We start from the raw sequence: 21305 nt of genomic DNA, 5'->3' as shown, positions 1-21305 counted from the left end.
GCAATGTTTATAACTCACCTTTCTACTCTTTCAGCTTCCGGAAGCTGGTGTAGCCGATTAGGCAGGGAACTTTCAGATCTTCATGCTGTCTCAGCAGCAGCTCAGAACCATCTGTCAGAAAATATAATTCAAAAGAACAACTTTACTAATGGTTCTGCCCTGATAGACTGACTAACTGTGCCTGAGGTCCCAATCACCATTCAACAGCTGCTGTAATGACCTGAAGAATTGGGCTTTTCAAGAATTTCTCGAACCCCCAATTCCAAGGTACTGACCTCATTAATAGCCAACTTCTGCCATCTTTTTAAAGTTAATGCTCTTCCTGGGGTGGCTGTATTTATTAGAACCTTTGTCACCTATGTCTGTGACCTGAAATGTAAACTTTGATTTCTCTGCAAAGATGCTGCCAGACCTGCTGAGCTTTTCCAGCAACTTCTGTTTTTGTTTCTGATTTACAGCATCCGCAGTTCTTTTGGTCTTTAGAACTGGTGGGCGGCACGGCGGCACGGTGGTTAGCACTGCTGCCTCACAGCGCCAGAGACCCGGATTCAATTCCCGCCTCAGGCAACTATCTGTGTAGAGTTTGCACATTCTCCCGTGTCTGCGTGGGTTTCCTCTGGGTGCTCCAGTTTCCTCCCACAGTCCAAAAATGCGCAGGTCAGGTGAATTGGCCATGCTAAATTGCCCATAGTGTTAGGTGAAGGGGTAAATTGGCAGAATGGGTCTGGATGGGTTGCTCTTCGGAGGGTCAGTGTGGACTTGTTGGGCCGAAGGGCCTGTTTCCACACTGTAAGTAATCTAAAAACTAGATGGTGACTGAAGTTATGATCTCTCATGGGGTTTTTGAACTCAATATTGAATCCAGAAAGCTGTTAAGTGCCTAATCATTAAGATACATTGCTGTTCCCCAAGCCTAATTTGAGCTTCTTTTGAACATGGTACTAGGTCATAGACAGAAAGGCCATCATAGGAGCAAAGTGGAGAATTAGAATTATAAACAACAGAAATGGGGGTTTGTGCTTATTGCCTGAATGTCAGTGTATCAAATTGCAAGAAAAGACATGCAATGCTGTCACGATTATTAGTAGACCAGAATATGGGAAACACAGAAATGATAAAGACTTTGGACAAGTATTATGTATCTATTTTCAGAGTGGAAGATATAAAAAAACATCCAGACAATCACTTACCCTCGACAAAAAGTAACTAAAGCTGACAAGTCCTCTGCATCTGATTGTTGATCTGCATCCCTGTGTCTTAAATGAAGTGATTGATGTGATAGCAGATGCTTTGATTGTAATCTTCCAAGATTTCCTGGAGTCTGGAAAGATTCCAGTGAATTGGAAAGTCACAAATTAAACATCTGTCTTTAGGAAAGGTAGAAGACAAAGACCAGTTGTTGGGAAAATGGTAGGACGTATTATTAAGGAAGTGGTAGCAGGAAATGTAAAAGATCTTAATATAATCAGGCAGAGCCAATAGGATCTTGTAAAAGAAAAACAGTATTTGACAAATTAGAGTTATTTGATAATGTGACCAATGGGATAGATAAGAGGGAATCCTTAGATTAGTGTATTTGGATTTTCAAAAGATATTTGATAATTGCCATGTAGAAGATTAGTACCCAAGATACGAGGTCATAGTAGATATGTTCGGTGGTGGAATGGATAAATGATCAATGCAAAGTTAAGTTGCAAACCAAGTTGAGGATGACAGGAGGATTCTGCAAAGTGATGTAGATAGGTTGAATGAATGAGCTGAAAAGTGGCGGATGAAATATAATAAGAGAAATTACTAAGCTGTCCACTTCAGTGGGACAAATAGGAAATCAAAATATTATGTATATGCAGAAGGATTGCAGAATGCTGTGATAAAGATATATACACATTTATCCATGAATCCAATAGGTTAACAGATGACGCAGGTAATTGGGAAGTTACATGAGACAGAACTCTTAATACAGTGGTACAGGGCATTGGTGAGGCCACTCTTGGAGTACTGGATACCATTTTGGTCTTTTTTTTGGGAGAGATATGAGTACTTTGAGCATAAAAGGATATATTGGAGTAATAGTAATGTCATTGGATTTCTAATCTAGTGACTCAAGTTAATGTGCATATGTTCAAATCCCACTATATCAGTTGGTGAAATTTAAGTTCAATTCAATAATAAACCAGGGGTTGAAAGCTAGTCTTAACAAAAGTACCTTGCAACTATCACCAGTTGCTGTTTCTTGAGAATCTGCAGTAAAATGGTCTGAAATGTATGTTTTTTTGGCTAACTGTCAGATTTGTTAGGTTTCATGGTGAGTTTCTCTCCAATGTATCTCACCAAACTCAGCTCATTATGTACCTAACTCAACCCATGGTGGGCCTCTTTCTGGATTCCAGTCCTATTCCACCACCTGCCATTCCAGGAGGAACTCACTGGATACCCACAATTCTTTAAGAGGTTGTTGTGCATCCAAATGAGTACTGGCGTTCCAACCCAGCTCATTATCAGACAATCATTCTGAAGATGTTGGAGAAGGAGAAATGGCATCATGATTCTCTGACAGGGATCTCCAAAGGAAGGCTGTCCCCTTTCCAGAGAGCTGGCAAGGGAGACTTTGTCATCAGTCCCTGGCAGCCTTGTCTGAGGTCATCATCTGGCTCAAAATACCAGATGTTGCAGCCCCTTTTACCTCACCAAGTTTTTAAACAAATTGTTCATGGGATTGTGGGCATCACTAACTAGGCCAGCATTAATTGCCCATCACTAATTGCCTGAAGGGCAGTTAATAGTCAAGCACATTGCTGTGGGAATTGAAGTCTCATATTGGCCAAACTAGGTAAGGACAGTAGATTTCCTTAAAGGGCACCTGATGGATTTTTAGGACAATGGACTGTGGTTACATGGTCATTGTTAAACTAATTTATTTATACTTTATTATCAAATTCTCTTCTGCCCTGGTGGTTTTCAATTCCATGCCCTCTGAACATTAACCTGGGATGCTGGATTACTAACCTGGTGTCTTGTCTGCCATTGCACTGTCTATTGACTCCCACATTTCCCTAAATGTCAATGGTTCTGCACTAAATCTGGTTTTTTGGGTCTCCGTGTAGCCCCAGATGCAACTGTGCCATCATGATGCCTAACATCATACCCATGCAGGATGTACCATGGAATGATGTCTGAGTTGAGAGTCTGCTGTATGTGGAAGCAAGCTGTATATGGCATATATTTGGCGATGAGTTCTGCTGACACCATTGCCCCCTCCTTAGTGAAACATTGCTTTTCTTCCCTCGCCTCTGTGCAAATGTGTTGGTCTTGAATTAAGTGCTCAACAAGGCAGGAAGCTGCACAGCACTCAAGGAGCCAATGCACTAAGGTCATGAGGGATTATAGAGCCTGTGTCCTGTGCACTTCATATGTCTCTGTAATGTTGTTGCCCTGTAATGGGCCTTCCTTCCCTCATAGTCCAAGATACTGACCATATCTACTCCAGATATGGTTATAGCCATTTTCTTTCACTTCCAGCACAATGGAGGTGGCAGCAAGTACACTTCATGCAGTAGCTTCCAGCCTTTGCTTCTGTGTATCAGTGACTCCCTTCACATCCTGGTTTCCTTCCTGATAGCCCTTCCCATCAATCCCATAGGCTTTGCACCTTCCCAGGTTCCTCCTCCCAATATGTTTAGATGAGCCTGGTCCTGTGTACCATTAAGCTTTGAAACCAGGGTGATTCTGACCGTAGGTAAACTCCCCTCCTGCATGACCCCATTGCCATCCATGCTTTAATGTCTCTCCCCACAGAAAATAAATCCAAAGATCCTCCAAAATTCTGCTGCCCTTTTCCTGGTTTGGATCAAATCCTGTACTTGCATCTCTCCTGCGCTATCTGACTTAAGATGGATCTTGGTCTGGCAATGCCTCAGTTGTAAAATTCTCGTGCTTTGTGGTCAGAACAGATGTTCAGATTTCTTCATGGCCTGACCCCTTGCTATCTCTATAACATCCATATTCCAACCCTTGAAAACACTACTGCTCTTCAATTCTGGCCTTCTGTGCATCGCCGACTTATTTTGCCTACCACTGCTGACCAAAAACTTCAAACAAGTCTAGTCCTACAGTTCAGCAACACACACACTAAACACTCTTCACCTCTTGACCATCTTGAATGCACCTCTAAAAGTACTTCTCTAAACAGGCTTTTTGATGGTTATTCTAATGTCTACGTCTTTGGCTCAGTATCAATTTTTGATTGTTTATGCTTCTGCAAAGAATCCTTGGATGTTTTACTGTGTTAAAAGCATGATATAAAGCAGGATATTAGTTTGAGCACTTTTTAATTGTCTTTCCAGGAAGAATTAGGGAGAGAAATTGAGAAGCTTCAGGAAGACCAGGAAACTTATTCGAGAAAACAGAGAAACTTGGACAGATCAGCAGATGATGTAAAGGTAGGGAAATGTGTAATTGGATTTCAAAGTTATTTCCCTCCTCACTGATTAAATGTGCACCTCAGAAACAGACTTTTAAAAAAAAGGGTTCCTTTGACGGGTGCTGAGTCACTGATAACACTGAGTTCCCATGTGTTTAATGAGAGGGGGAACTGTTTAACTCTCCCTGCACTTCCTGAGGAATACTATTCCATCTCTCAGATGCTGGATTTACTGAAACACACAGTCAGAGGCTGGCAGTTGAAGACTTGTCCTAGAGCCTGGATAATCTGAAAATAGAAAGGAAGGGAAGAAAATCGCATTAGCCCGAGTAAGCCTGCAGACAGGTTTCAATCAGACCCAACCCCACTGATCCACCCTGAACCATGTCCTGACCTGGGAAGGACAAACAGAAAAGAGATTAAATTCAGGACAAACACTGGTGAAATTTCTCTGCAGCTTCCTTTTAATAGGCAAGAATGACTCCATCCCCACCACATATTCAGGGAATCTGTTCCAGAGATCAAGGACCCCGGTGTCTAATCTAACTCTGTATGTATGTATTTAATTCTAAGGCCCCTCTGGTCTGACCATCCTGATCCATCTCAAATACCTTACCCAATGAGTGAGTCCAATAATCCCTCCATCATTTTAAACACCTTTGCCATATCCCCCTCAGCCTGTCTTTCTAACAATCACCTGACCCCGTGGAGCTGATCCCCTGAACTAAAATCCGTCAAAGTCTGTGTAACCGTCCACTCCAGAATCTCAATCTCCTTCACCAGGTGTGGGCACCAAAACTGGAGCCAACATTCCACATGTGGATGGTATGATAATACTGTGGCTTTAAGAAGCTATTTCGTCCTCATTTCTTTGAAGAGAGGTTGGAAGGCAGAGGTGGTGAGCAGTCCACCAAAACCACAAGAGTAAACAGCTTGTGAGACCTTAAGGTTTTTTAAAACCCAAGTTGGAACAATAGAAGCAGCCTGAATGGGTGAGGTCTAGCTCTCACAGATCAAAGGTTTTTAGTTAGCTTTTAGCAGTTGCTGTTCTCGGCTTAAGAAAGTGGAAGCTATTTTTCCCTCCCTCAGTTACAGCCAAAAGCTGGGGGGTTCTCTTCCTAGCTGCTAGTTTATGTGAGAGAAAATCTGTTTTTCTGAATTTGCTAAAGGGTGTGTTTATGGGTTGTTACTACATTGGAACAGTTAATTAGTAATAGTTACTGTATCTATTATTCTCTTAAATTTTTCAATAGATTTAAGTTATTCTAAATTCCTCTTTCTTTGGTTGTATTTTAACTGTAGTGTTGAAATAAATTGTGTTTTGCTTAACGTCAAGTAGTTTCAGCAATCAAGTTACATTTGGAACACAACATATTAAACCTGCCTTTTAAATAAGGAAAAGTTAGGGTCGAGGCTACTTTCTTAAAACATTTTGAGAGGATCTGGTCTGCTCCATAACAATGGACCAGGTGGCAGTGCCATCCCCAGTATAAATACGGTGCTTTTTCTTTTAATCGCAAGGTAACCCTGGTGAAAATCTATTTTCCCTCCCACTGGGCATCCCCATAATCTCTTGTGGAGATGAAATAAAGTGTCTTGTTCCTGGAAAGTGCTGTGTGCTCGGAGTTACAGCTGTGAGGAACGGTTGTTTGTAATGAGAGTTGGTTTGGGTTTCAGATGCAACTCAATAAGCTGAAAGAAAATATATTGAAGAACTTTGCTGAGTGGAGGAGAAAGCTGGAAGAAGATGAAGCATCCACTCTGAGAGTGATCGATGAGGAGGGACTCTACACTCTAACTCAGATTAGGAACCATTCTGGAGCTTTAAACAAGATGATTGAGCTCGTTGCATCAGTAAATGGAAAAACCCAGAGTCTGTTACAGAGGGACCCCCTCTCCTTTATTCAGGTACATCTTCAATATGAACAAGTTGTGTGGAATGGGCTGTTTCTGTGAAGGTAGAGTGAATCTGAATTGTTCAAAGGTTATTGGTGGGGTCCAGCCTCAGCATACATTTGCTGCCCCCCTCCCCCCCACTTTTTAATTGCCCTCGGGATGTTGGTGCTGCCCCCTGCAGTCCTGCCTGAGGAGTGTTGGTGCTGCTCCCCCCCCATTGACCCTCTTGGAGTGTTTGTTCAATTCCAGGATGAGTGCAGGGAAATATGTGATTATTACCAGTTCCTGGGATTGGTGACACCAACTGTTCCACGCTGAGCTCTTTCCCTCAATTCCAAATTCACTGTTTAGTTTCACTGGTTGCTTTTTCTGTTGACTGATTTGATTTTCTCTCTTTATTCGCAGAACTCAAGGCAGCTCCTTTCCAGGTAAGTTCCTCGCAGTAGCTGCTGCTAATAAGGAACTTTTCCCTGCTCCTGGGAGCAGAGTTGAATTAATGTTGTGGCAGGAAACCTCCCCAGATACATTGCATTCAAATAGTGGGAATATTGAATGATGTTTGTTACATGTATGAAGTTTGTAAGATTGTTATACGGGGACTGTGCCTTTAATTTTGGATGAAATGGAGGAATGAAAGGAGATCATGTGACCTATTCTGACTGAAGGCCACATTTCCACACTTGAAGTGAGTAGCAAGAATTGGAAAGCTCTCTGGCTTGGTGCAAGTACTTGAAAAGATGAGATGAAATAACATGAAGTGCTAAATATCCATAATAGCCTGCATTATTTTTCAATTATTAACTGAGGCCAATTCAAAGCTTTTAACTCACCTCAAATACTTAATCCTCATTAAAACAACCAGACTTGTATTCAAATGAGCATAGAATCCTGGAAGTTTACAGCATGGAAAAGGCTCTTCACCCCATCCATGCTGCCAAGTTTTCACCATTAATTGCCTGCATTTGGTCATTATCCTTCCATACCTATCCCATCCATGTACCTGCCTAAATGTTTCTCAAATGACAAAATTGTACTCACCTCCACTGCTACGTCTGGTAGTCTGTTCCTGACATTCACTACTCAGTATGTGAAAAAAAATTGCCCCCGAACCCTTTCTTATCTCTCCCCTCTCACCTTAAACCTATACCATTTAGTTTTAGACTCACCTACCATGGGGAAAAGCTGTTGTTTATCTACCTTATCTATGCCTCTTATGATTGTATAGATCTCTAAAAGGTCACCCCTTAATTTCCTATAGTCAGGGAAAAAAGTCCCAAGGTATCCAACCTCTCCTTATAAATCAAACCTTCCAGTCCAGGTAACATCCTAATAAATCTTTTCTGGACTCATTATAGTCTAATAATATCATTTCTATAGTAGGGCAACCAGAACTGCATGCAATACTCCAAATGTTGCCTTCAGCTGCAATAAGACATCCCAACTGCTATACTCAAAGCTCTGGCCAGTGAAAGCTAGCATGCCGAAAGCCTTCTTCAAAACCTGGAGTACCTATGAGTCCACTTTCAAGAAGTTATAAGCCAGTACTCCTAGATCTCTTTGTTCTTTCACACTTCTGTTATGAAGATGTGAGTGTACTGTACATTTAAGACAGTTAAAAGCTAGCAGAACTACCTGACACAGCACCAGGGATTCTGAATAACATAACTATGTAACACTTGATCAATAGCTAGATTAGCTGGGTATAGAATGAAGCAGGTGGCAGATAAAAGCTGTGAGACTCAGACATTTTCCTGAGGCGATGATGTGTTAGTACTGTTACCAGTGATAGGAGATCCCGTCAAAACCAGGTTTTGTGGTCCCTATCAAATTGAGAAAAAGTTGAATCAGATGAACTATTTAGTAAAGATGCCAGATAGATAAATGGTCTCGGGTATGTCATGTGAACATGTTAAAACCATATTATACTAGAGACAAAGAACTGGAGAAACAGGTGTTAGTTACTGCCCCGCAGAGTGAGGAATCAAATCCAGATGATGTGGATTAGAACATAGAACATAGAATAGTACAGCACAGAACAGGCCCTTCAGCCCACGATGTTGTGCTGACCATTGATCCTCATGTAAGGTAAACCTAATGTATAAACCCTCAAATTTCTGTGACCATTTGCATGTCCAGCAGTCTCTTAAATATCCCCAATGACCTTGCTTCCACAACTGCTGCTGGCAACGCATTCCATGCTCTCACAACTCTCTGTGTAAAGAACCCGCCTCTGACATCCCCTCTATACTTTTCACCAAACAGCTTAAAACTATGACCCCTTGTGTTAACAATTTCTGCCCTGGGAAAAAAGTCTCTGGGTTTCAACTCTATCTATGCCTCTCATTATCTTGTACACCTCAATTAGGTCCCCTCTCTTCCTTTATTCCAATGAAAAAAGTCCGAGCTCAGTCAACCTCTCTTCATAAGATAAGCCCTCCATTCCAGGCAGCATCCTGGTAAACCTCCTCTGAACCCTCTCCAAAGCATCCACATCTTTCCTATAATAGGGCGACCAGAACTGGACACAGTATTCCAAGTGCGGTCTAACTAAAGTTTTCTAGAGCTGCAACAAGGTCTCATGGCTCTTAAACTCAATCGCCCTGTTAATGAAAGCCAAAACACCATATGCTTTCTTAACAACCCTGTCCACTTGGGTGGCCATTTTAAGGGATCTATGTACCTGCACACCAAGATCCCGCTGTTCCTCCACACTGCCAAGAATCCTGTCCTTAATCCTGTACTCAGCTTTCAAGTTCGACCTTCCAAAATGCATCACTTCGCATTTATCCAGGTTGAACTCCATTTGCTACCTCTCAGCCCATCTCTGCATCCTGTCAATGTCACGCTGCAGCCTACAACAGCCCTCTATACTATCAATGACACCTCCAACCTTTGTGTCGTCTGCAAACTTGCTGACCCATCCTTCAATCTCCTCATCCAAGTCATTAATAAAAATTACAAACAGTAGAGGCCCAAGAACAGAGCCCTGTGGAACACCACTCACCACTGACTTCCACTACCACTCGCTGTCTTCTGTTGGCCAGCCAATTCTGTATCTGGACAGCTAAATTTCCCTGTATCCCATTCCTCCTGACCTTCTGAATGAGCCTCCCATGGGGAACCTTATCAAATGCCTTGCTGAAGTCCATATACACCACGTCCACCCCTCGACCCTCATCAATGTGTCTAGTAACATCCTCGAAGAACTCAATAAGATTTGTGAGGCATGACCTGCCCCTCTCAAAGCCGTGCTGACTGCACTTAATCAAGCCAGATGGTCATAAATCCTATCCCTCAGAATCCTTTCTAACACCTTGCAGACGACAGATGTGAGACTGACTGGTCTGTAATTGCCGGGAATTTCCCTATTTCCTTTCTTGAAGAGAGGAATTACATTTGCCTCCCTCCGGTCCTCAGGTACGACTCTGGTGGAGAGCGAGGATACAAAAATCTTCACAAGCGGCTAAGCAATCACATTTCTCGCTTCTCAAAGCAGCCGAGGACAAATCTGGTCTGGCCCTGGTGACTTGTCAATCTTAATGTTTGTCAAAATTTTCAGCACATCAGCTTCCTCAATCTCTATCCGTTCCAGCATGCTTACCTGCTCCTCAATGGTTTCATTCACTACAAGGTCCTTTTCTTTAGTAAAGACAGAAGCAAAAAACTCATTTAGGGCTTCCCCTACCTCCTCAGACTCTATACACAAGTTCCCTATGCTATCCCTGATCGGCCCTACTCTTTCTTTGATCATTCTCTTATTCCTCACATACGTGTAAAATGCCTTTGGATTCTCCCTAATCTTTCCTGCCAAGCTGTTTTCGTGCCCCCTCATGGCTCTCCTCAGACCATTTTTGAGCCCCTTCCTTGCCTGCCTGTAACCCTCTAGAGCTGAGTAAGACCCTTGCTTCCTCCACTTTACGTAAGCTGCCTTCTTTATTTTGACGAGAAGCTCCTCTGCTCTCGTCATCCAAGGTTCCTTTATCTTACCCCTTCTTGCCTGTCTCAGAGGAACACATTTGTGCATCACTCGCAACAACTGTTCGTTAAACAGTCTCCACATATCAATAGTGCCCTTTCCATGGAACAATTGCTCCCAGTCCATGCTTCCCAACTCACGTCTGATAGCATCATAGTTTCCTTTTCCTCAATTAAATATCCTCCCATTGTGCCTGCTTCTCTCCTTCTCCATAGCTATGTAGAATGTGAGGCAGTTGTAGTCACTATCACCAAAATGCTCTGACACCTGCCCCGGCTCATTGCCGAGCACCAAATCCAAAATGGCCTCTCCCCTCGTTGGCCTGTCAACGTACTGAGTTAGGAAACCCTCCTGAACACACCTTACAAAAACAGCTCCTTCCAAACCATCTGCTCGAAGGAGGTTCCAATTAATATTGGGAAAGTTAAAGTCATAAAGAGGATTGTGATGTGCCTCAAGATAGATTTTAAAATGAAGACGTCCTTAACGAGTGAGATAGCTATCTATCTCAGGAGCATAGAATGCAGTTGAAAGATTTGCTACTGCAGTATAAGGACATATGTAAGAATCAGATATGGAGGATTTACGCTATTGTACGTAGGGAATACTGCTCCGATAAAACAACACCCCGATCGGCTTAACCCTTTCAAAGCCAGACAGGTCCAGATGGAGGTGGAAGCCATGCTCGACGATGACATCATCAAACCAAGCCAGAGCGAGTGGAGTTCGCTGACCATCTTAGTTCCCAAACCGGATGGGACTGAACGATTCTGCATGGATTATCGGAAGGTCAATGCTGTTACAAAATCCGTCACATATCTACTTCCTAGATTGGGGGACTGTATTGAGAAAGTCAGACAAGCCAGTTACAGCACCAAGTTGGACGTAATGTGTGGTTACTGGCAGGTACCATTATCAGAGTCGGCAAAACAATTTCTGAGTTTGTAACCCCAGGTTAAAGTGATGCTCTTTGGAATGAAGAACACACACACCACATTCCAAAGACTCATGAACAGAGTTGTGGCTGGGTTAACAAACTATGCAGGAGAAAGTGAGGTCTGCAGATGCTGGAGATCAGAGCTGGAAATGTGTTGCTGGAAAAGCGCAGCAGGTCAGGCAGCATCCAGGGAACAGGAGAATCGACGTTTCGGGCATAAGCCCTTCTTCAGGAACTATGCAGTCTATTTGGACAATGTAGTCACAGAGTCATAGAGATGTACAGCATGGAAACAGACCCTTCGGTCCAACCTGTCCATGCCAACCAGATATCCCAACTCAATCGAGACATTTTATTTCTCTACTCTCTTGTCACTAAAGAAAATGTGCCCAGATACTTTTGGATCTAAGTTGGTGCTGTAATTGGTGATGTAAAAATATTTCACTATACTCATTGAGGAAATGTGACAATAAAGGCTCTTCTATTCTATCCTCTGTGTAAAAAAAAAATTCTTTCCACATTTTCTTTAAATGTGCCCCCCTCACCTTAAACCTATGCCCAGTAGTATTTGACATTTCCACCCTGGGAAAAAGATTCCAACTTCTATCCTATCCATGCCTCTCATAATTTTAAATTCTTCTAACAGGTCACTCCTCTGAAGCTCTGGTACAAACACTTTAAGTTTGTCCAACCTCTCCTTATATCTAATACACTCCAAACCAGGCAGGTAAACCCCTTTTGCACCCTCTCCAAAGTCTCTGCATCTTTCCTGTAGTGCGGTGACATGGATTGTGTGCACGACTCCAAATGTTGCTTGACCAAAGTTTTATATAGTTGCAACATGACTTGCCAACAATTATGCTCACTGCCCCAAATGATGAAGGCAAGCTTGTTGTAAGTCTTCTTTACCACCTTATCCACTTGTGTTGCCATTTTCAGGGAGCTATGGACTTGGAACCCAAGATCCCTCTTTAGATCAATGCTCCTAAGGGTACTGCCATTTACTATATACTTTCCTCCTGTATTTGTCCTCCCAAAATGCATCACCTCACATTTGTTCGGATTAAACTCCACCTGCCATTGCTCTGTCCAATTTTTCATCTGACCTATAAGATGCTGCATCCTTTGATAACCTTCCTCATTACCCCCCCAACTCCAATTTTCGTGTCATCTGCAAACTTACTAATTAGATCACTGTTCTTTTTGTCCAAATTATTTATATCTTTAGTAATTCCATGTAGATAGCATCCACTGCTGTACCCTAATCATTTTTGTCATTTCTTCAACAACTCAATCAGGTTTTTGAGACAACTCCTCCTCTGCATGAAGTCATGCTGACTATTCCTAACAAATTCATTCTTCTCCAAATGCAAGTAAATCCTGTCCCTAAGAATCTTCTGCTCGAATTTCCTGATCATTTATGTCAGGGTCTCTCAGCCTATAATTTCTTGAACAAAGGTACAATATTGGCTACTCCCCCCTTCTGAGATCTTGCCTGTGGCTAAAGAGGATGCAAATATCTCTATTAAGGCCCCAGCAATGTCCTCTCTTGCCTCCTTCAGTATCCTGGGGACTTAAGTACCTTAATATTTTTCAAGATACCCAACACTTCCTCCTTTTTAATATCAACGTGCCTTAGAGTATCAACAAATACCTTTCTAAACTTCCTATTATCCATTCCTTTCTCCTTGATGAATACCAAAGCGAAGCACTCATGAAGGACCTCACACTCTTCCTCTGGTTCCATGCATTAATTTACTCCTTTGTCCTTGAATGGATCAACCCTTTCCCTAGTTACCCTCTTACTCCTAATATACATAAAAACTGTCTTGGAATTCTCCTTCATCCTATTTGCAAAAGGCATTTCCATGCCCCTGCTCGCCCTCCTAATTTCTTTTTAAGTTCCATTCTGCTTCCTTTATACTCCTCAAGGGACTTGCTTGATTTCTATTTCCTAAACTGGAAATGTGTTGCTGGAAAAGCGCAGCAGGTCAGGCAGCATCCAGGGAACAGGAGAATCGACGTTTCGGGCATAAGCCCTTCTTCTTATGCCCGAAACGTCGATTCTCCTGTTCCCTGGATGCTGCCTGACCTGCTGCGCTTTTCCAGCAACACATTTCCAGCTCTGATCTCCAGCATCTGCAGACCTCACTTTCTCCTTCTATTTTCCTAAACCTTAACATTTGCTTCCTTTTTCTTTTGAATTAAGGTTCCTGAATCTTGACATGTTTATCTTTCATCCAGACAGGAATACGCTGGTCCTGATACCTGGTCAACTGGCCATACATTCACCTGTACTATTTTATTATTTCTGGCCTCACTAGCACACGGCATAGGGAGTAATCCTGAGATTATAACCCTAGAAGTCCTCCTTTTCAACTTTGTACCTAACTCCCTAAATTCCCTTTGCAGAACCTTATTTGAAATATCCTCACTGATAAAACCATTCTCTTCTATTTCGTTTCAGAGTGACTGAGACTCGGACAGTCATAGAGCCAAATGTTCCAGAGGTCACCCTGAATCTGTCTGGTATATTTCAACACCTTCAGAACAAGCTGAATGCTTGGGAAAATTACCACTCAGACATATTGGGAATCATCAGTAAGAACATGCAACTTTTCTCCAATCGAAGGGAATGAGAGCAGGTTGGGTTCATTGTGTTCATAGAGCTGGGAATATGCTTGAAGTTTAATGTGAGCTTCCTGCGTGTATGAATCAAGAACCTGAGATCCATCCTCAGTCCTCAGTAAGATATGCTTTAAACCTTCCTCCGTGGAATGGGCCCACTGTGGCCAGGGAGGCACACTGTCAATTAGAATGTCCCTTGAAGGGACATTGTTGGAAAGTTTGTTTCACGTGTAATCCAGTAAAAGGGCCTCCACTTATTAAATGCTTTTCATAACATCTGGTCATCCCAAATTACTTAAAGCCAATGATGTTCTACTTTTGAGGCGTAATCACTGATATGATGTTGTTATATATAGAAATGATACCTGCAACCCACCTTTCAGTGATATGAAAACAGCTGGAACTCACAACATCACAGTTACGATGTGCTTTGTTTACAGTGCCATCTTCCATCAGAGACCCGGGCTTACTGAATGTTACTCCTTCCCAGCATAACTCCTCTGGGGCAGCCCCTGTCCCCACAAAGGTCAGCTCACCATTGACTACAATTGGCAAGGAAGCTGAAAAATCCCTAGGTGGGTTTGTAATCTTCATATGGGTTCATTTTGTCTGTGACATGTCCATCTCCTTTCTCAATTAACCCTTGCTATTCTCCTAAACCTATAATTTTCAATCTGACCCTTATTTTTTGTGACATTCCCTCAGTTGTGGGAATTTTAGTTGAAAATGTAAAAACAGGCTATTTGCAGTTTTATAGCACCTTTCATCACTCTTCATAACCTCATGACATTCAAAAGTGCTTTTCAGCCATTGAAGTTCTATTTTTGAAGTGTAGTTACTGTTGTAATGTACGAATAGATAAAGATGGAATCGACAAGCCACAACTGAGAAACACGAAAGAGGCTAGTCCTTACAGTTTCACTATTCCCAATCACCATGTGCTTTGTTTACATTGTTAGCTTCCACCGAATACGTGGACCAATCAAAAGTACCTCCTTTCCCTCAAAGTGCTTTGGGGGCAGATCCTATCCCAGGGAATGTCATCCAGAATTTGACTGAGATCAAAATGGGCACAGAAATATCCCATGGTATGTTTGTAATCTTCAATGGAGTTCAACCAAATATAACTTGTATTTAACCCACTCAGCTTTCAAGAAATCCCTTGTTTTTTTCTCTCTTGACCCTTCCATTTTCTAATTAATTCTAATTTTTGTGACACTTCTTCAGTCAGTGGTTTGAGATTTGAATTTAAAGAGTAAAGTAGAATAAGGAATGTTCACATCTTTATTGCGCCTTTCATTATCTCAGGATTTCCTACAATGCTTTGCAGCATATGAACTCTGTTTCAAGTGTAGAGTCACTGTTGTAACGTATGAATATATAAGGATGGAATCTCTTACCCACCACTGAGGAATATGCAGGAGGCTGGAACTTGTTATGCCATAATTCCCAATGACTGCATGCTATGCTTACAGAGTCAGCGTCCACCCCTGAACACAGCGACGCAGTGAGCAAAACTCCTCCCCAAGAGAGTGTTTCTGAAGCAGCCACTGACCAAGAGAAAATTCTCCAGCCATCAACTGGAATTGATGGAACAACAGAAATATCCGAAAGTAGGTTCATAATTTTACATAGAAATCAAACCAATTCTTACATTTTTTTCAAATAATGTTCCTTCAGTCTGAATTTAGAGTAGGGGATTTGAGGTTCAAGTTTCTGCAACTATTCCTGGAACGGACTTGATTTTTTTTGACATAGGGTCTATGTAAGTGTTGGTAAGTTTGATGTAAAGAGGGGACAACAAATTAACATATAGAGGGGACAGATTCAATACAAGTCCCAACTACTCTTCACCATTCTGTGTAAACTGATAGAGGTTCGAATTAAACTGCGAATAGAATGGGACAGAAATTTGGGGAGAAAGTCCAGGACATACTGCTGTATTCAGAATATGACAGTAACTTCAAAACACAGCTCAGCATACAGTCCGATATTCAGAATGAGACAGTAACAGAGGGAATAAGTCCAGGACAAACACCTGTGTTCAAGGTGGGATAGTATTATGTGTGTTACCAGTGTAATCAGTGTTCAGATTGTGGGAATGTAACTGTGTTGTGCACTGATGAGTCGCTTCTATTGTGTTCTCGGGAATATATCCACAACACTTGCATGATGAAACTGACTGTTACACAGTATCTCATGTTAATGTTTGCACTGAGTAACATGGGGATCCACACACTGATCTTTAACAGAGATTTTGACTGAAGGCCTTTTATTTAACATAGGAAGAACCTAGTCTAACAGTAATGTGGGTCTGACAGTGTCTGGGAAATACTTATATTCCTATCCTGCAGCAGTCACTTATTGATCTGAGTCGAAATACTGTGTCTGACTAATCTCTTCTCTCCTCTCTAGGAAAAAGTCCATTGAGCCTGGATCCAAAGACAGCAAACTGCAACTTGATTCTGTCTGATGACCTGAGATCAGTAACGTGGACTGACCAGCAACAGCCCTATTCGCCTCACCCAAAGAGATTTAAGTATCTTCCTCAAGTCCTTTGCTCCCAGAGCTTTTCCTCAGGATCCCATTCCTGGGATGTGGTGACTGATGGGAATTACTGGAGAATCGGGATTGTGTATGGGAGTGTGGAGAGAGAGGGGGAAGTCTCTTCTCTTGGAAACAGTAGTAAATCTTGGAGTTTGGATTTTATTGCAGGTTATCTTACAGCTCGGCACAACTCTCAGATCACAGTCCTTCCATTGCTCCCATCTGTAAACAGGATTCGAGTCCAGTTGAACTATGAGGCTGGGACTTTGTCATTTTACCAGGTCACTGACTCACTGAAACATTTACACACATTTCAAACTACATTCACTGAACCCGTGTTCCCAGCATTTTATAGTTGGGACAAATCACTAAAATTGTTAAGTTCAACATGATATTTGAGACTCTGACATCACTTCTGGTATCAATGAATTTGGTGACGGAAATTTCACGCTAAATTTAGATTAGATTACATTACATTACAGTGTGGAAACAGGCCCTTCGACCCAACAAGTCCACAGCGACCCGCCAAAGCGCAACCCACCCATACATTTACCCCTTACCTAACACTACGGGCAAATAGGACAGAAACTATTGAAGCGCCCACGAGAATTGAAAAGTAAAGCATTTTTTTTGTTTACACCAATTTATGAAACAAATCAATTCCATTCTTCCACTCCCCAAGGAAACTTAAGTCTAAGATATATCATCATGGAGATCCAGCCAGAATATGTACAATTAAGTGTCAGTCTTGTTTTGTGTATCCTTCTAATGTCACTCTGTGGTCTCCCTCTGTAATGATAACATTACTCAGTTTCCTCATCTGATGATGACATTGCTTTGTCTCCCTCCAGCTGATGATGTTATAGGACCATGGAGAGGTTACATCACAGAAAGAAGCCATTTTAATCCATCATGTCTGGGCCAGCTGAATAAACTATTCTAAGCACACTTTCCCTAACTTTATTCACAGTGTTGGAGGTTACAGACCCAGGTTCCCTGTTAAATACCTTGAGAGTTTCTGCCTCAACAATCAAACTGGGCAGATGTTCCTGATTCCTGTCTCCACTAACTCTATCGCCAATTACCTTAAACCTGTACCCCCTTGTATTCGACCTCTCTGCTAGGAGAAACAGATCTTCCCTGTCCAATCTATCTAAGCCCCTCACCGCTTTGTACACTTAAGTTTAGTCATCTCTCGGCCTCCTCTGTTATCAGTAAAACAGCCCTAGCTATTCAACAAGTCCTCATAGTGGCAATGTTTAAGCCCTGCTAACATTCTTGTGAATCTCCTCTGTACTCTCACTAGAGCAACTGAAATGTAGTGATCATGACTGGAGACAAAACTGCTGTTGTGATCAATTTGTTAGGTAGTTATGGTATTATATTTCTGCTTTTTTATTCAATACCTTGCTCAATGAAAAAAAAACACATCCTGTATGCCTTCCTTATTGCCTTATTTACCTGTTCTTCCACCTTCAGGGACTTGTTGACACGTACTGCAATTCCTCTCAATTCCTCAATTCCTTTATCCCTCTCCACGCACTCCCATTTATTCTGTATTCCCTAGCAATTCCCTCCCCGAATACATAATTTTGTACTTTTCTGGACTGAATTCCATTTATCACTTTCCTGCTCACTCAACCAAACCATTATTGTTATTCTGAAGTCAATAGCCATCCTTTTCAGTATCAACTGTCTGGTCAAATTTTTGTTGTTTGCAGATTTTCCAATCAAATTTCCCATGTTTAAGTGTAAATAATTAAAATGTAATATCAAAGGACCCAACACTGAGCCCTGAAGAATTGCAGTCGAAACTATTTTCCATTTGCAGTAACTTCAATTGACCATTGTCATTTGTTTCCTGCCACTGAGCTAACTCTGGATCCAACTCGCCACATTCCTCAGTATCCCGTAGACTCTAATTTCACTAACCGGTCAGTTATATGGGAACTTGTCAAATGCCTTGATAAAATCCATGTAGACAACATCAATTCACTTTTACCAGATCAACTCAGTGTTATAACATTTGCTTTTCCTCAATTTAGAAATTTTTACTTCTGTTTTATTCTTGTCACTTTCCACAATGATGCTAAATCTAAGTGTGTTATTATCAATATCTCCAAAATGGTCACATTGCTACTTGCCCAACAATTTCAAAAAACTACAGCTATTTAATTGTTGGACTAATTGTGGATATCTCTTCTGATAATGTAATTTCCAGGTCTCTCTGCACAAGCATATAAATTGGGAATCCACGTTGTTATGACATGGCAATGAATCCTTATGTTAATTAAACCAAACACCCAGAAAAGCTGACCTCGCAATCTGTTAAAACATGAGTAATAGAAAACTCACAAGTTCCACTATTTAAAGAAAATAATATCAATTTATTCTTTAACTCTAAAAGTGAACTTTAAACAACATCTATTCACAACTTTCTCTTAACTGCTTACTAACTGCCTCCAACTCTATAACAACATACTGTTCCAATAAAACACCTATTAAAATAACATCAACTTAATTTCAAAACCATACAGCGGCTGTCGGTCTCTGGTATCGTCTTTCAGCTGAAGATCTCCCGGTGTCATCGCTTATCTTTTACTGTGAATATTTTCCATATGAGAAAGGTACCTTTGATAGAGAGTGTTTTTGAATTGCAGTCTTTTTTGACTGCAGTTACTCACTCAGTGGCAGTTACTCTCTCGATGACAGTTTCTCTGTCTGACTTTCAAAATGCCTGCTTTTTTTAATACCCCAAACATTGGATTGCCTATTGGTTTGATGTTGGCAAAAACAATAAATTCAAACTCAATCGAGTTTTTGTATCCTGAGGCATAATTTAAACTGGTTGGTTAAATCCGAATTGTTGTCAAAACAACAATTAACTTGGATATTTGTTTCACAGCTAAATGTTACATTTTTTTTCAATTTTCCAGTACACTCTGAGACTGCCAGTTACTCACATGACAGGTGCTTGTAAGCTGTCAGTGCAGAACAACATGCACTCTCTCTTAAAGGTACAGCACATGCCTTCAACTTCACGACAATGTAGATAACATCAATCCACTCTTGCAAGGTCAACTCTTAGCTTTATAAAATTTGCCTTTCCTCAATTTAGAAATGTTTACTTTTTATAAAAATTGACACTTTACATAACGGTGCTGAATCTAAGTGTGCTATGAGCAATATCTCTAAAATGGTCACCCACTGACACTTCAAGCACCTGTCCAACAACTTCAAAAGACTAAAGCTGTTTGATTGCTGGACTAATTACTGAATATTTCTTCTGATATTGTAATTTCCAGGTCTCTCCATGCAAGCGTATGAATTAGGAATAGAGGTAGGCCTTTTATCCCCTCAGACTTGCTCTGCCTTTCAGTGATCATGGCTGACCTGTTGGTGTTTTGAAAAGCACATTCCCATTTCCCCTAATAATCTTTTATTCTCTTACCTAATAAGAACTTACCTCCACCTTAAAAGTATTCAATGATCCGGCTTCCACCACTTTCTGAGGCAGAGAGTTCCAGAGTCACACAACCCTCTGAGATAAACGAGATTTGTATTTTGTAATAATATTGTATTTGGATTTCTAGAAGTTATTTGACAATGTGTTGCATTAAAGGTAATTCTGTAAAATAATACCTCATGCTATCAGAGGTAATTCAGTAGTAGGGATATAAAATTGGCTGACTGGCAAAAATCAAAGTTTGCTTATATGGATCTTATATGTGGCTGAATATGATTAGTGGGGTTTAGAAGGGATTTGTGCTGTGGTTTCAACTTATTACAATTTATATTCTCAGTTGGATGAGGGGAGTGAGGCACAGTAGCTAAATTTGAAGATGAGATAGAGGGAGGTAGGTAACTATTATGAGGTGTATATCGAAATGTTGGTTGAAGCAACTATCTAGCAGATGACAAAATGTGAACCTTAGGCAGGAAGAACAAAAAAGCTGAGTATTACTGAAGCAGAGAACATCTACAAAATTCATAGGTGCAGAGGTGTCAGGGTGTTTTAGTGAAGAGAGAAGAAAAAGTCTCCTCATGTCCATCCTAAAACAGTCACCTCTAATTTGTAAGTAGCACCCAGAGGCTCCTAGCTCCCCACAAGAGGGAACATTCTTTCTATTTGCACCTGGTCAAGACCATTCAGGATCTTGTAGACTTAAATCATACCACCCCTCATGCTTCCAATTTCAAGTGAAAACAAGTCCAAATTGTCAAAACCTTCCTCTTATGACAGCCTACTCAATCCAGGAATCAATCCAGCAAACCTCCCTTGAAACCTCCGGGTGCTCCGGTTTCCTCCCACCATCCAAAGATGTGCAGGGTCAGGTGAATTGGCCATACTAAATTGCCTGTCGTGTTAGGTAAGGGGTAAATGTATGGGTGGGTTTCGCTTCGGCGGGGCGGTGTGGACTTGTTGGGCCGAAGGGCCTGTTTCCACACTGTAATTAAAAAGTGGGCAGCACGGTGGCACAGTGGTTAGCACTGCTGCCTCACAGCTCCAGAGACCTGGGTTCAATTCCAGCCTCAGGCGACTGACTGTGTGGACTTTGCACATTCTCCCCGTGTCTGCGTGGGTTTCCTCTGGGTGCTCCGGTTTCCTCCCACAGTCCAAAGATGTGCAGGTCAGGTGAATTGGCCATGCTAAATTGCCCGTAGTGTTAGGTAAAAGGGTAAATGTAGGGGGTATGGGTGGGTTGCGCTTCGGCGGGGCGGTGTGGACTTGTTGGGCCGAAGGGCCTGTTTCCACACTGTAAGTAATCTAATCTAATCTAATGTCTCCAATTCATTTCCATTTTTCACAAAATAAGGAGACCAAAAGTGCGAACAGACTATGGTCATAACAATGCCCTGTAGATAGATTAGATTAGATTACTTACAGTGTGGAAACAGGC

The 21305-nt window shown here is 41.6% G+C and overlaps 1 protein-coding gene across 1 annotated transcript in view; it reads left to right on the top strand.

Annotated features, from left to right (window-relative positions):
* The window catches only part of LOC122556855 (E3 ubiquitin/ISG15 ligase TRIM25-like), a 68320-nt gene extending 47531 nt beyond the window's left edge, over positions 1–20789 (top strand). Inside the window, exons 2-8 of the mRNA XM_087995468.1 lie at positions 4344–4439; positions 6098–6328; positions 6722–6744; positions 13697–13830; positions 14298–14432; positions 15333–15470; positions 16273–20789. Coding sequence (XP_087851594.1) covers positions 4344–4439; positions 6098–6328; positions 6722–6744; positions 13697–13830; positions 14298–14432; positions 15333–15470; positions 16273–16796 — 1281 coding nt within the window. The 3' untranslated portion in view covers positions 16797–20789. The remainder of the gene's footprint in view (positions 1–4343; positions 4440–6097; positions 6329–6721; positions 6745–13696; positions 13831–14297; positions 14433–15332; positions 15471–16272) is intronic.
* Positions 20790–21305: the final 516 nt, after the last annotated feature.

This window comes from Chiloscyllium plagiosum, unplaced genomic scaffold (assembly GCF_037043375.1).
Source record: "Chiloscyllium plagiosum isolate Xiang-an unplaced genomic scaffold, Cpla_swu_hap1 HiC_scaffold_16, whole genome shotgun sequence".
In the NCBI taxonomy this organism is placed as follows: Eukaryota; Metazoa; Chordata; class Chondrichthyes; order Orectolobiformes; family Hemiscylliidae; genus Chiloscyllium; species Chiloscyllium plagiosum.
The sequence above is the reverse complement of the archived record's forward strand: the minus strand, read 5'-3'. Positions and strand labels throughout refer to the sequence as shown.